General features: G+C 44.3%; 1 protein-coding gene across 1 annotated transcript in view; it reads left to right on the top strand.

Annotated features, from left to right (window-relative positions):
• Positions 1-5,016: 5,016 nt before the first annotated feature.
• The window catches only part of CEP250 (centrosomal protein 250), a 34,413-nt gene continuing 25,160 nt past the window's right edge, over positions 5,017-14,269 (top strand). Inside the window, 10 exon segments of the mRNA XM_035343944.1 lie at positions 5,017-5,174; positions 6,556-6,624; positions 7,258-7,340; positions 8,436-8,601; positions 9,230-9,336; positions 10,585-10,812; positions 11,410-11,506; positions 12,516-12,614; positions 13,608-13,769; positions 14,075-14,253. Of these exon segments, the coding sequence (XP_035199835.1) occupies positions 5,058-5,174; positions 6,556-6,624; positions 7,258-7,340; positions 8,436-8,601; positions 9,230-9,336; positions 10,585-10,812; positions 11,410-11,506; positions 12,516-12,614; positions 13,608-13,769; positions 14,075-14,253 (1,307 nt within the window). The 5' untranslated portion in view covers positions 5,017-5,057.

The following is a 14,269-nucleotide window of genomic DNA, read 5'->3' as shown; positions in this document are numbered from 1 at the left end:
CACCTCGTTTTCTTCTGTAAAACTGACTGAAAACTTGAAGGAGTCCTGTTTAAATCTGAGTGTTTTTTTTTTTTTTTTTCCAAGAAGGAAGAATGGCGTAATGCTGCCTCTGTGTTAAAAGGTTTTTTTAAAGTTTTGAATCCTTTCCAGTGAAAATATTTCACACACAGAGACCTGCAGGTGCTCAGAAATCTTTTACAAACCTGAACTCAGGAATTGGAAACGGAATTCCAACAAACCTATTTAATTACTCTCTGATGTCATGCTGTCTAAACTAATTTAACTGCGATATATTTCTTTAAAAAAAAATCTTCTTTGCCCTTTTCATTAGCGTGAGTCATACTCTGCCTCATGTGAAACAACTCCACAGGCTTAAAACTCCAGAGGATGCCTTTTCAAGTGGCAATACGACCTCTACCTTAGCCTTCGATGAACTTCATGTTTAAACAGGACAAACTGCAAGATCAACAACAGATCTGTTGTACAGTCCATTGCAACACATACATTAAAATCTCTATGTATAAATCATTTAGCCCTTTTTTCCAGGAGCACTGTAACAGCAGCTTCACTTTGTCCTCCAATGACTTAGCCAATAATACAGGCACTTAACAAGGGTAAAGTTTAATTTTGTATAAATGCAGAATGGCTATACCTGCATTCAGAGTATTTTGGCATATTTATTGTTACGCTTTGAAAAGAACCTAATAAGCCCAGTTTGAGAAGAAGCCTGTGCCAGCAGTGCACCCTGCAGGCAGCCAGGCTCCTGCCACCTGGAGATGCTTGGGGAGCCAGGGACACACCAAAATCCCACTCTGTCCTCCAGAAGCAGCTTGATGCCACCCTTTGTTTTAAAATTAGATGCAAAAATTTCAAGAGCCACCTGCCCCAAGGCCAGGGGAAGGCTAGGAGTTAGAAACCAGCGTTATTTACAGGGAAAAGTATCCTGCTGCTTTCAGTTTTACAGAAGGGAGCACAAGGCATGCGTGTCTTTCCTAAGTGTCAGAAAACAAGCTGTTGTTGTTCTAAATGAAGCTTTGGGAAATGAGGAATGGGCTGGATTGAACAGAGATTAATGGGACCCTTCTCTCACCCCGCACTGATGCTTAGCCCAGTTCTTCCCCACAGTTGGTCTTATTCCTAAAGCAAGAATAAATGGAATAGATGTAACACTTTAGATTTTTAGATTGATTTGCACATGCTGTAGCATTTCCCATCCTGACTAGTATCAGAAACACCAAATTACTTCCATAAACAACAGCAGTCCTTTCTACATGAGGACCTCAAAATGCTTTGCCTTATTTTGGTGGAGGAACTGAAGGGTAGAAAAAATCCAGGGATTACATAGATGTCCCAAATAAGGCAGAGCAAAAAAAAACCACCCGCCTGATTTTGCCCTAATTGCCATTCCTCTGAAGTAGTTTTGATGTTCCCTATCAATACAAAGCAGCTTTTCCCTGAGTTACATCCTACAAACGCATTCCCCAGCAATTCCTTTATGCTGTCCCCGTGCCGTCCCAGCCAAGCCATCCTTTCCTCCTGCCCACAATGCCACTCCAGCAGGCAAATGCAGTGTGCAGCCCCAGTTCTACACTATGGGAGTATTTGCCAGCCAGCAGGCCACAAAAACAGCTAAATGTTGTGTTCACACTTTTATTCTAACAAGCTTCCAGTTTTCACAAACATTATAAAAATTTAGTATCTTTAAGATCTCTATTGCTCTGTCAAACCTGGTTGGGATCTGCAGATCCACAAATGATTTGGGTTGATGGACAAGAAAGAGCAAAAGTATGACAATGTTATTACATAGGCCTTGTCTCTTAGTAAATCTGATTAAAAGCAGAATCAATCAAATGTTCAAACAATCTTTGCATATCTGAGATGAATATACCGATCAATTTATGGATTTTATTACACAAGAAAAAAATTGACTTTCCCAGTAGCAGAAAGTAAAAGAACGCACACAGCAGCGGTAAGTCAGGCCCTCATCTCACCGTGGAATTAGATGTCTTAAAAGACTGGACAGGCCAACACTGAAAAAATAAAATAAAAATAAAATAAGAGAGTAAAAGCAAGCAGAAAACTGTGCAAACTACTCTCTATCTTTTAAATAGTCTCTCTTAAGACACTGTCCCTCTAAGTGCTCGGTCCCTGCACAGAGCCCCATGGAAGTGGATCTTGGCCTCAGACCGCACCCATGGAGCAGGGTGTCTGACTGTGGCCCTCTGCTAACGTGGGGCACCCGTGCCTAGCTCAGGCTAAGCTCAAGCTTCCCTGGTATCTCCAATATGTAGACAGAAAACCCCTCTCTGGTGCAGGCTACAGCTAGCCCAGCTACAAGACAGTGGAAGAGGACCCTCAAGGCTTATTATTTCTCACCACTGGTCAAGGACACGTGTATCACTCAAGCGGCTGGGTTCATACCACCCACTTGTCCGCCCTGCAATGGCCCGTCCTGTAAGGGCAGCTCGTCTCTGTGTGCTAGGGAGTTGAAGAGGGAGGGCAGCTCGGGTCCCCACCCCATGGGGTTGCCTCCTGTTCACCAAACCCCGAGGAGCCTGACTACCAAAGCTGTGCCAGCTTCTCAGAGTGCTCTGAGAGCCCCTCTGGACATCCCGGATGGGCAGGAGGAAGGGATCGCAACAGGGAGCCAGAGGAACATTTCACAGATTTAGCCAAATAAATTCCAAAAGTTAAGCCACTTGCTGACACATTGCTTTTGCTTATTGAAACCAACTAATATTCTATTTCTGTGAGAACTTGGATTTCTGCACCAAAGCTTTTTCAAGAGCGACTTTTGGGGAGGAATTCAACAGCTCTGTCTTTCTTTTTTGAAAGGAAAGAATTAAAGAAAATTCAGAGGTTCTGTAGATAAAAATAAATAAATAAATAAAATAATAAAAAAGACTTGTTTGGGGCTTTTTACTTTTATTACAAAAGTAATAAGATTCCTAGTAACAAAGGAAATTGTGGCATAATTTTAAAAGCCCTAAAATGTCCTGATGATAAATAGGAAATTGCAGTCCGAGGAAAGAATTGTGTACTTGGTTATCAAGACTTGGTTAGCCTTTGAACAATGGTAAGCTATGGATGGGACAAACCTAGAGAAAAGCCCAGGGGTATTATCCACTACACAGCACCATAGAATATCCTGAGTTGGAAGGGACCCACAAGGCTGTGTCCCACATGTCCTGTGTAAAGAGCTCTAGCAATAAAAAGTACCTGTTTGCTGCTTTGATGCATAGGTGGTTAGTCCAGAAAGCCAGGCAGAGCACAAAAAAGGAAACAGCATTTTTGGATGACACTTGGAATCAATTGAAAGACAGTAGTCTTGGGATCTGATTAGTCTTAAAGAACATAAGGAACTAGAAAGAATCACAGGAGGCCTTGTGCAAGAAGTTCACCTGAAACACCACAGGAAGAAGGACACCAGGCCACTGGGAATTAAGTCCCACAGCAAGAGCCCAGCTGGGGCCACAGCATTTGCTAGTAAGGCTGGAGAACTCCCATTTCCATAGTAGGTACCAGGACAGTGGGACAGGTTGCATGCCTTGGCTGCTGCTCATGTTGGGGATGGAGCTGATCCATCTCAGCCTTCACCTGCCCTCCTTTCCTCAGGAGTCTTGGAGTGCTCAGAGCTTCTGCATCCTGGCACAGCTGGGAGGGACATGCATGTGGTTGGGGACATCGAGAGGCTTGCTGTGACTTTGAGAGTGAGCCCCTGCAGAGACAGAGCAGTTGTGAGTTCCTTTGAACTAAACCCTGGGGACTCCTTTAGCTCTCAAAACGTGTTACCAATTATTCCTGTCCCTTAAATAGTTTAAACCAGACGCTGCTTCTGGCAGAATCTGCACACCAGTATTTCTCATTTCTGCGAGGCATGGCCACAGGCCTCTATCTTGACGCTTCTGCATATCACTGACAGGAGTGCAACACTTACGGAGCAGCACTTCCATTAAGACAGAAAAGTTGAGACAGCATAAAATGCTCCACATGCCTGGCAGCACTGATGTATACAGAAGGGCACCTTGTTTGTAGACTGAACTCATCTAGCTGCAAAACAAACAAACAAACAAACAAAAAAGCATTATTTTCTATTTTTGTCTCATTTGACATGGATTTATATTTTAAATGAACCTCTGCCACTTCGTGAGAAGCTAGTTTTCAGAATCCAGTTGTTTTCTGAGCCACTCCTAGTTTTTGTCATCGTTTTGACACAAGAACAGGCACAGCACGGGCAGCTCCCTGCCACTGTTTATACCAATATTGTTCTTCAGCTGGGCAGGCCTCCTCAGCCAGCTGCTACTATGTCCTCAGACCCTTTTTTGCAACCATAGCTTCATGAGACACTTCACCCAGTTTTGACTATTTCTGGTTTTGCCTGGATTTCTAACGATGCTCTGGCTATTCATGGAGCTGAATCCACCTCACTATTTAGGTTTCCACTGTACTGAAGATGATTATCTAGACAGCCTTAACTGTCATGTCAGAAAAATAAGATGCAAATTGGAACTGGAGCTGTAAAATCACGGGCAGCAGCCGTGACCTGGTAATTGCTTCCTCACTTAAGCCCATTTGCATGCTGCCTTGCCTCCAACTCGCCGCTACCTGCAAGTGAAAATTTCTTCCACGTAAACTCGTGTGGGCGCTGCGCCTGCCTTTACTGTTATCTGAAGGGTCTGCTTTTGCTGCGAAAGTTCAGAGAAGTTCTCAGCCCGGCAGTGCCTTCCGCACTTCCAGTCACCGTGCCCTGCTGCTGGCAGGCCCTGCCCGTGGAGCCAGGGCAGCGCGCGGCGCCGCTCGGGCCGCACGGGTCCCTGCGCTCCTCCTCTCACGCCCGGCACCCGCCGCGGATGCCCGCTCTCTGGGTGACCGCTCTGTCCGCGGCTCACGCAGTGTCCGGCGCGGCTCGGGTCGGTGCCCGCACCCAAACCGCCGCTAGCAGGGAGAACGGAGCCGCTGCCGCCTCAGCCCGGGGCCCGGCAGCCGGCGGGCGGGGGGCCGCGGCGGGGCGGAGCCGCCCGGGCGGCGGGAGCCGAGGCGGGCCGGGCGAACGGGGCATGGCGGCCGGGGACGGGGAGGCGGCGCGAAGCCAGGCCTCCCTGCGGCGCCGGCTGCAGAGCTCAGAGGAGGCGCAGCACCGGCAAGCGGTGCTGGTGCGGAAGCTGCAGGAGAAGGTGAGGGGACGGCGGCAGCGCCTGCCGGGAGCTGCCCGGGGCCGGGCCGCGCCGCCCTGCGCTGGCCAGGCGGGAGCTGCGGTGGGGCCTCCGCGGGCGCGAGGGCGCCGCCCTGCTCCGCCCGGCCTGGCCCCGCTGCCGCGCTCCCGAGCCTCCCGCCGGGGTTTCGCCACCCTGCCGCTTACGGCAGCTCCTGGGAGAGCCGGCGCCCGGCGGGCATCCAGGCCTGAGCTCGTTTAATCGCGGCTCGGCTACTAGAGAGCACCCCGGCCTCTCTTCGAGCGCCCTCGAAGCCCTGCGGCCTGCTGCTAGCGGTGGCCGGAGGGGTGCTAGCGGATGTTTCGGTGTGGGTGCTTCTAGCGCCCGCCTGTGAGGAGGCTGCGGCATAGGAAGCTGCGGCGTAGGAAGCTGCTCAGCTGAAGCGTTTGGCTGCGGCGCATAGGCAAGGCTGTGGTCAGATCTAACCTTAGTTTGCTAAACATTGAAAAGTAATGCAAATTTGAAAGGGTATTTCTAGTTGTACAGGTATAAAGAAGCCTGATGCTCGAAAGGTAAAACCTATACAGTTGGACTGCATTTGACATGGTGTGGAGATGTCTTTGGAGAGCAAGTGGTAATAGCAAATAAATGAGAAAAGCACATTTCTTCCTCCATGAAGTGAACAGGAGTTCTGTTTATTCCCTTTTCAGTCTTTTCGGTTTCTGTCACTTGCATTTGAATGTTTCCTGAAGCACTGTTACTTGCTCACAGTTGCTGTTGGCAGACCTGTCTGCTCTGAAGTCTCTCCCATTTATGCAGTTGTTTTCACTGTTTGCCAAAGCTTTTCCTTCCCCTTTGTTTTGCTATGTAGCAAGAAATGGCATTTTTCTTTGAGGAACCTGTGCAGGATACTGGTGATACAGGAAGTATTATTTGGTTAACAGAAACCTGACTGTTTTTGAGGCATGCTGAGCCACTTTGTAATTTTTTTTTCTTCCAAACCTGTAATTGAAAATGGTTTAACTAGGATTTTACGTTGATTTTGGTGTTGGCAATTCCTTCTGGATTTAACGTGGTTTGGTGAGGTTTAAACAGGATAATCTTCAGTCTGATGGATGTAGTTGGCCTGGCATGGCTGTTTTAAGTTGGTCTCATCACTCTGCTTGTCATCTCACTCTCTCAGGATGAACAGATAGTATGATACATAAAATAAACCCTTTCTCACTTTTTTAATATTAGATGAGGTGAAGCTTCCATGTGATAATGACTTCTCTTAATGTCAGCAGTGCTGTGAAATGTACTAGGCTTTGTCTGGAAAGGCTTAGAGAAAACCTAACACAGGAGGAGTTGAGTCTGTTATAAGCTTAATTTCTCTCATCCTAATTCTATATATCCATCTTAGTTGCTGCAGTATCGGACCTGGTGTCGTGAGTTGGAGCTGCAACTTGAAGCCGGAGGGGTGAGTGGGCAGGTATGTAACACTTGTTAACTCAGATTAAAGGCTCCCTAAAACAACAGCAGACAAAAACAAGATTGTCCTAATGGGAGGATTTAAAGAAGCACTGTAACTTTGACCTTCAGTATTTTGTCCAGTTGCCATTCTTAGAGCACCCTGTAGTCCTAGAAATGCCAGTCCAAAAAACCCATCAAGAGGGATTTTAATTTTGTGAAAGAGTGCTTTATAGTTGGAGAAACATTTGTACTAAGTCTCAGGAAAGGGCTATACTGCCTGTTACATTATGTCAGTTTCTGAATAAGAATCAGTTGAAACATAGCATCTTGGAAGGCAAGAATGCTGGCTCTCCACTTTTCTTTTTGCTTCATGGCTAAAGTAAACCAGGAAACAAAAGAATAGGAGAGTATGTATTTCCAAGCTTCAAGTCTAAGTGAGCACTTGTGGTCATTAGCTGAGAACAGATAGCTGTGAGAGTGTGAAAATGAGGAGAACTACTGACTCTTCCCCTCCCTCCCTCCCTGTATTTGTGACACTAATTCCTGGAAGAAGACACAAGTTCCTGAGATACCAAACAAATGGAGGGGAAAGCAATGGATGATAACTGTAGTGAAGAATGCAAGAATTTGACTAAACTTTTCCTTTCTTAAGGGACCCCTTCCAAACAGATGGGAACCCACAGAGGAGCACAGCCTGGAAAAAGCACTGGTCCAGTTGGAAGAGGAGCAGCGAAGGTAAAAAGGAGGAGCAATAGCACATTCTTGGTGTCTTGGATGCTCAAGGAAGCAAGAGAAAACCTGTCAATTTGGAAGTGGCTGGGCAAGCCATGTTGAAAGGAGAAAGGTCCACAGTCCATTCTGTGGTGCAGTTAGTAGTGATGTGTGCTGAGTAGCTCTGTTTTCAGTAGGGGTTGGTCATATGACCTCCAAAGGTCCATCTCCAGCTTGAATTTTCTTATTACTCCATAGGTGATCTGCTCAGTAAAGCCCTGCTTTATGTTGGAATCAAGCCCTAACATCCTAAAGATTTCATGTGGCAGGTGTTTTCCTGTTCGGTTTGGAGTTATATTTTGTCTGAATAGCACAACTCCTGTTTTTATCCAGAAACTGAACTTTGTTCTTGTTTACTGGGCAACAGTCTTCAGATTTTGTTCATGAAATAATTCCCGAGTGGGATATATTAGGCTGTGGCCCAAACATAATTGACCTGTAGTGTTTGATCTTTATGTTCATTACAATGAACATAGTTAAAAGCCTTTTTGAGGGCTACAAATGCGCTGCACTTTGGGAACTTTCAGTTGAAAGTGTAATTTAAAGCTGTTTCCCCTACATGTATGGTCTTGGTTTAGTGGTGTGCAGTTTAGTGTATCAACAAGGTGGGCTTTTTAATGCATGTCCTAGTGTATTGGACAAGGACAGAGAGACTCTTTTTAAAAAAAAAAAAAGGCAAGGGCAGAAGTACAAACAATATTGCAAGGGAAAGGATATGGAAACTTACAGATGTGAGTGGAAGTAGATAGGTGGTCAGGACAATTGTGCTTCCAGCAGGATGCAGGATGACAGAGCAGAGGGAAGGCAAGATGTTAATGGTGGGTATCTTCAAAGTTGGAGAAAGAGAGACTGAAATTGTAGATGGAAAATGAAGACTTAGGGTAAGAAGAAAAAAATGAGTTTGCCATGACAGAGATGTCTTAGTTATTCCTAGAAAGCACTTTTACTATCTTTCAGTTCACCAAGAAAGTCAGTGTTGAGGAAGATGGAAAATCATGAGGATGTTGCTTGTGGACAGCAGTTGTTCAATGAGCTCATTGCTGTTTCTTCATTTCTAAGGTGTGAGAACCTGGCAGAAGTGAACACTCTCCTGCGGGAGCACCTGGATAAAGCAAATGAGGTGAATTCAGTTCTTAAAGAAGATGTTGGAAAACTGACGGCAGATTGGATGAGGGCCCGGAAGGAACTGGAATTGAAGGAGAGTGAATGGCGCAATGAACGTGAGGTAAGGATAGGCTGTAGGAATGTCAACATGATGACAGACTGGAATGAGAGTACAGTTTATTGCTGATATAGACAACTTATTGTGTAAAAGCTGTTGCTCTATTGAAAATGTATTGGTGCTGGCTAGCAGAACATGAGTGTGGGATGGAGGAGTGTGCCTGTTGCTGGACACTGTAGGGCAGTCATGCATGAACTTCCTATTTTTTTATTCCTTTTTTTTTTTTAACATTTCTTAAATCTCAGCAGTGAAACTCAGAGAGGTCTCTGTGTTCTCAGATTCAGTAGCTAAGAGAAGGCCAAGACAGGCATCTCTTACCAATAGCCTGTCACAAGAAAATCTCACGCTGGAGGAGCTTGTTCTTGTCTTACTCCACCAAGACTGTTAGACATCTCTGATCAGTATGGTTTGTTGATATGTGCTACAACAGGAGAAGTGTGGACGTTCCCATCTCTGAATTCAGGTAGCAGGTCTACTATGGATGTTTATGTGGTGCCTATTCAGTCCTTGATGCCCCTGTTGGAATTTTTATTAAAGAAGATTTTATGATGATGGTTGTACTCTCTCAGATCTAGAAGAATTATACAGTAATAGGGAAGGCTGCCATTTCTTTCTGTCTTTGTGTGTTTAGTTTTATGACAGCTACTTAAGGGGTGAGCATAACCGTCTTCTGAGCCTGTGGCGTCAGGTGGTGACCTTCCGCCGTCATTTTGTGGAAATGAAGACCGCCACTGACAGGTGAGAAGAAGTTAAGACTACATCTCTTGGAGAAAAAAATGTAAGCCTCCATTCACATCTGCTTTTGGAACCTTGATGTTGCTTTAGTTACAGCTGAAGACACGATCTGTCCTTTGATAGCCTCAATCAATGCTATTATGTGTGCTTTACGCTACTTTCAGATTCATTTTGTCTGAGGATATTTTTCAAATAAAACTGAATGGCTTGGGCAATGCAGAGGCTCTAAATAGATGACTATGTTGATATTTGGGCTAATACGCCCAAACTCAGATGTATAGGTACACGTACACATATGGAAGAGAATGGACTCACCAAACCTATGCATACAGCAAATAATGCAGTCCTTTCTATAGAATGATTAAAATCTACCTTAAATCTCACTGTTTTTTAATCTCACTGATTCTGAAGGAAACATTCATGATTATATATATATATATATATTTGTTTTATGTCTAGCTTACATTTACTCTGGCCAGTTTGTATTCACTTACTGTACCAACACTGTTGAGAGAAAAATAACTTTTCTACTTTGTTACTCCATTTTTCCAGTTTATATTGCTTTATATTGGTACCTCTTTATTATTGTTTTGTTTGTTCTTGGACTTTCTGAAGTTTCTTTCTCACAGTTGCTTTCTATGCAAGCAATAATATTGTAGCCTTCAAATTGCATTCTTCTGGTGTAAGCATGCAATTTCAAACTCTGGGTTAACGTCAGACATTTCTCTTATACATTGATAAGCTTTCCTTAATGTGTAGTGTATACCTGCCTTACTATTTAATTTGTGCATTTTTTGTTAACAGCATTCGAAGATTATTCTTATGCCACCTCTCCAAAATGCTTATTATGTGCATATTTTCATAAGCCTCTTAGCAGTCTAAGTGGTGATACTAAAAGGTCACTTAACACTGATATCCTAGGTATAAAAGCTGTGGACCCTGGCAAAATTCCTTACATCTATTCATGGTGTTGATAATTAGAGTATGTTAATAAGATTCAACAAGAGCAGAATTAATAAGAGTAATTAGAAGTCCTTGAAATCTTCTGGATATGCCACACATTTCTTCTTGTCTCTGAGGAAGAAATAGACTCATTCTACAACTATCAAGACAGACCCTAATCCCAGATTATCAAATGAGTGATTTGTCCCTAGCAAAGATGTAATTTGTTGCCTAATTGTGTGCTTGAAAAGTGGACTGACTGATAAAAATGGTGGTGCAAACATTAACTCTTCCTTTATTCTTCCTCAGAGATTTGTCAGAGCTGAAGGCAGAGCAAATGAGGCTCTCTGGATCTATACTTGTAAACTGCTTCCGTCTAAACTCTGGCATACAGCTCTGGGAGTCCATCAATTTGGGTAGACCTGTCCTAAAGGATCAGGCACAGCAGCAAATGGAAAGGGAAATAAACCAGAAGACTTTGGAAGTGATATGCTTACAAATCAAGGGTGACCTGGAGAAGAAGGAACTTCAAGATAGGTTAATATATTTTAAGCTTTTCTATTACAAACATTATCTTTTGTGACTGCTGATTCACAGGTTCATAGATAGGCTGTGTTCATGTTGAAAACACATATATTCTCTATAGCCTTATTTCTGACCACAGTCAAAGTATTGCCTTTAACAACAAAAAAAATGGGGGAGGGAGGCAGGAGGAGAGTCTAGCAGTCTAGCAGAAGCCCTTCTCTTCTGAGTAAGAAGACTGGGGGGAGATTGCATATTGTAATGTATTTGCTGTTAACTGATTCTTGGTGAGAAATTCAGAGCACTCTGTCTCTTGTGTATGTCCCTTTTACTATCCAGGACTGTGCTCTAGCTTTTGGGAGGAATTTGCACAGGACTATCATAAGCAATGCAGCACCTCTGTACTGACATTTCCTTTGAAGATTGAGTGCAGAGTCCTTTGGGCCGAGTAGTGCCTTCCTGCAACATACAGTACATTAACACGTAGAGATTAAATCTGTCTTTGCCATATTTTCTGGGCTGAACTTTTTCTGCTGTGCTTTTGGGAGCTGCTTATCTCTTTAACAGCTGATGGTGTGCTTTTGGAATGGCACGTGGACCTTCTCTTCTCAGGGTGATGGAGCTCTCAGCCTTGCTTATACAGTCTCAGAAGCAGAATGAGGAGAAGGAGAAGACCATGAAAACACTTAACGACACTGTGGAGATTCTAGTATGTTTTACTTTTATCTGGGGAATAGCCCAGTGTCTGCTTGGTCTGAGTCATTTGTTTTCCAGCCTTAGCACAAAGAGGTGTGGCATCCTCAAGAGAAAGAGTAGTAAAGATGCTAACTGTGCAGAAACTTCAGGAACATGTTTGGCACATGTGGAGTCAGTCCAGGTGCAGGCAATGGCAGGGGAGCTACAGACATCTTGGGTGTCTTCCTTAGGGAGGTTTTACCAGTGTAATTTTGCCCCTGACTTTAAGTCTCTAGTGATAAAAGTTACTTGGAATTGACAGCTTACCTGTTTATAGAGTTGCTGATCTTTCTCTTCTTAGTTTTAGCAAAGAAGAAATTGAATAGATGTCCTGGTTTCAGTTAGGACAGTTATTTTTCCTCCTAGTAGTTGGAAGGGTGCTATGTTTTGGATTAGGATGAGAAGAGTGCTGATAACATGCCGATGTTTTAATTGCTGCAGAGCCGTGCTTACACCAAGCCAAGGACTTTTCAGCTCCTCGCTCTGTCCTGCCAGCAGGCAGGCTGGGGGTGCAGCAAGAGCTGGGAGGGGATAGACCCAGGACAGCTGACCCAAACTGGCCAAAGGGGTATTCCACCTGGGGTCATGCTGAACAATATATAGGGGTGGCTAGCCGGGGTGGGGGGCCAGCTGCTCGGGGTTGGGCTGGGCATCGGTCAGCGGGTGGTGAGCAATTGCATTGTGCGTCACTTGTTTGTATATATTATTATTATTTTTTTCTATCTTAATAAACTGTCTTTATCTCAACTCACAGGCTTCACTTTCCCGTTTCTCTCCCCCATCCCAGAGAGGGAGGGGGGAGGGTGAGCGAACGGCTGTGTGGTGTTTAGCTGCCAGCCGGGTTAAACCACAACAGTAGATTATGGAAAGTAATATACTGGAATCACTAGGGCTGAGGCTTAGAAGCATGATAATACTGCTGAAGATGGGAATGCTCCAGAGGGGAGCTTCTCTTGTCCACTCTTTCCTTATTCTATTCTCAGGAAGCAAGTCGATTAGAAGTAGAATATGAAGCTTCATTGACTAAAAATGCCAAAGAAGAGAATCTGGCCCTTCAAAAGTTAATCAAAGATATAACTGAGGTGAGTACCAAGTTGGGTCCGCATCCTTGCAAATTTGATTTAAAAGTACTTAATGAAGAAAAAAGCACAGTGAATAGACTCACATGTTGTATACTGTGTGTTCACTGCTACTGGCTGTTTCATTTTTGTGCCACTTTTCTGATATAAAATCTGACATTAAATGTCAGAGTTGGCTCTCCTGTGACTCTTCACCTGAGTCCCTAGGAATTTCAGTACCTATGCCTTCACTGTCATGCTAAAGTTTCTCTTGAACCGTGCTTTCTGAGTTGGCTACTTGACATTTGTACTCCAGTGTTGCTTGGAGGCTTCCCAAACCCTCTTAGAGCAATGACTGTGCTGTTCTTCAGACTTTTATAAAAGGTCACTGACTCAATCAATGTGCTTGCCAGCCTTGCTCCTTCACTCTCTCTTCACTGACCATTATCATCACAGAATCTTAACTGTTCCAGCTGGTGAGGGGTAACTTTAACTTAGTCCAAAACTTCACCCTGTACAGGAGGTTTAATCATCAGATCTTTTAGACAGCCTCTCACAAAGTCAGTTCTTTCTACTTATTTTAGTCATTTTTTCCTTTTTTGCTGCTGCTCAGAGTAATTGTAAACATTAGCTATTTCATTACTGTTTTCCAGTATTCATCAGCTGTCTTCATCCCTGGGCAATGTTAATGGTTCTTTTCATTGCTATTTCCAGCGTTGATCTGGTGCTTGTATATGTGGTTCTGAGAAGCCGAAGGAGACCAAAATCATTCCCAAGAGCTTTAAGAAACCAGGCATTCAAGCAGCTTCCAAGCACTTCACATTTATTTCTTCTCTTCTTGTTTATAGTAGCTGTGTTCAGAAATCCCTGGAGGACTTGTGGCTGGGATGATACTTCTTTTCTCATTGAAAAAATGATTGAATTGAGTCTTTAACAACTCTAGGGTCAAGTGGGGGAAGAAGTAGAAATAGGTAAAATAGTTTGAGCAAAAAGTGACGGTTTGATGTGGGCTTTCAGGTGGTGTTAGATGACAGTGAGAGCACAGTGAGCCTTGTCTGCACTGACAATTCCCAGCGTCCAGAGTCTAGCAACGTCCTTTCTTTTCTGAGCTCCCTTGATGCAGACCATGCCTTTGTATTGGTTCAGGAAGCACTGGCAAGGAGGCAAAGAGCAACACAGGTGGGAATTTCTGGTTGTCGTCACCACTGGCCACAGTCTCAGCTGCTCATGCCTCACCTGGCTTCAGACCTTTTTATTTACCCTGTTTCCTTCTAGCCACCCTACTCTTGCTACTATGTTGCCTTGCCAGTCTCACCAGCTCTGTGTTCCATTGCTTTTCTCTCCTGATCTCCTCCCCCTCATCACAGCTGTTGCCTTCAGGTGAGCTGTCTCTCTGCTTGCTTGTCCTGAAGTTACTGTATCTGAAGCCTTCTTCTCTACTTATTATTGCTTGTTTGTGCTATTTTCCTCCCCATTCCTTACAGGCCTTAAAAGAAGAGCTTTCTGCTAGGCAGGACTCTATAAATTCCCTGCAGCACCAGCACAGACAGCAGGAAGAAAAATGTAAAAAGCTGCAGCAAAGGCTTGAGCAACTGGAAGAGGAAAGTAAGATGTCAAGCAGCCAACAGCACCACCTTCAGTCCCTGGTAGAATCACTCAAAAGGTGAGTGTTTCATCCT

Source organism: Oxyura jamaicensis, chromosome 20 (assembly GCF_011077185.1).
Source record: "Oxyura jamaicensis isolate SHBP4307 breed ruddy duck chromosome 20, BPBGC_Ojam_1.0, whole genome shotgun sequence".
Classification (NCBI taxonomy): Eukaryota; Metazoa; Chordata; class Aves; order Anseriformes; family Anatidae; genus Oxyura; species Oxyura jamaicensis.
This window is presented reverse-complemented; position numbering and strand designations above follow the sequence as displayed.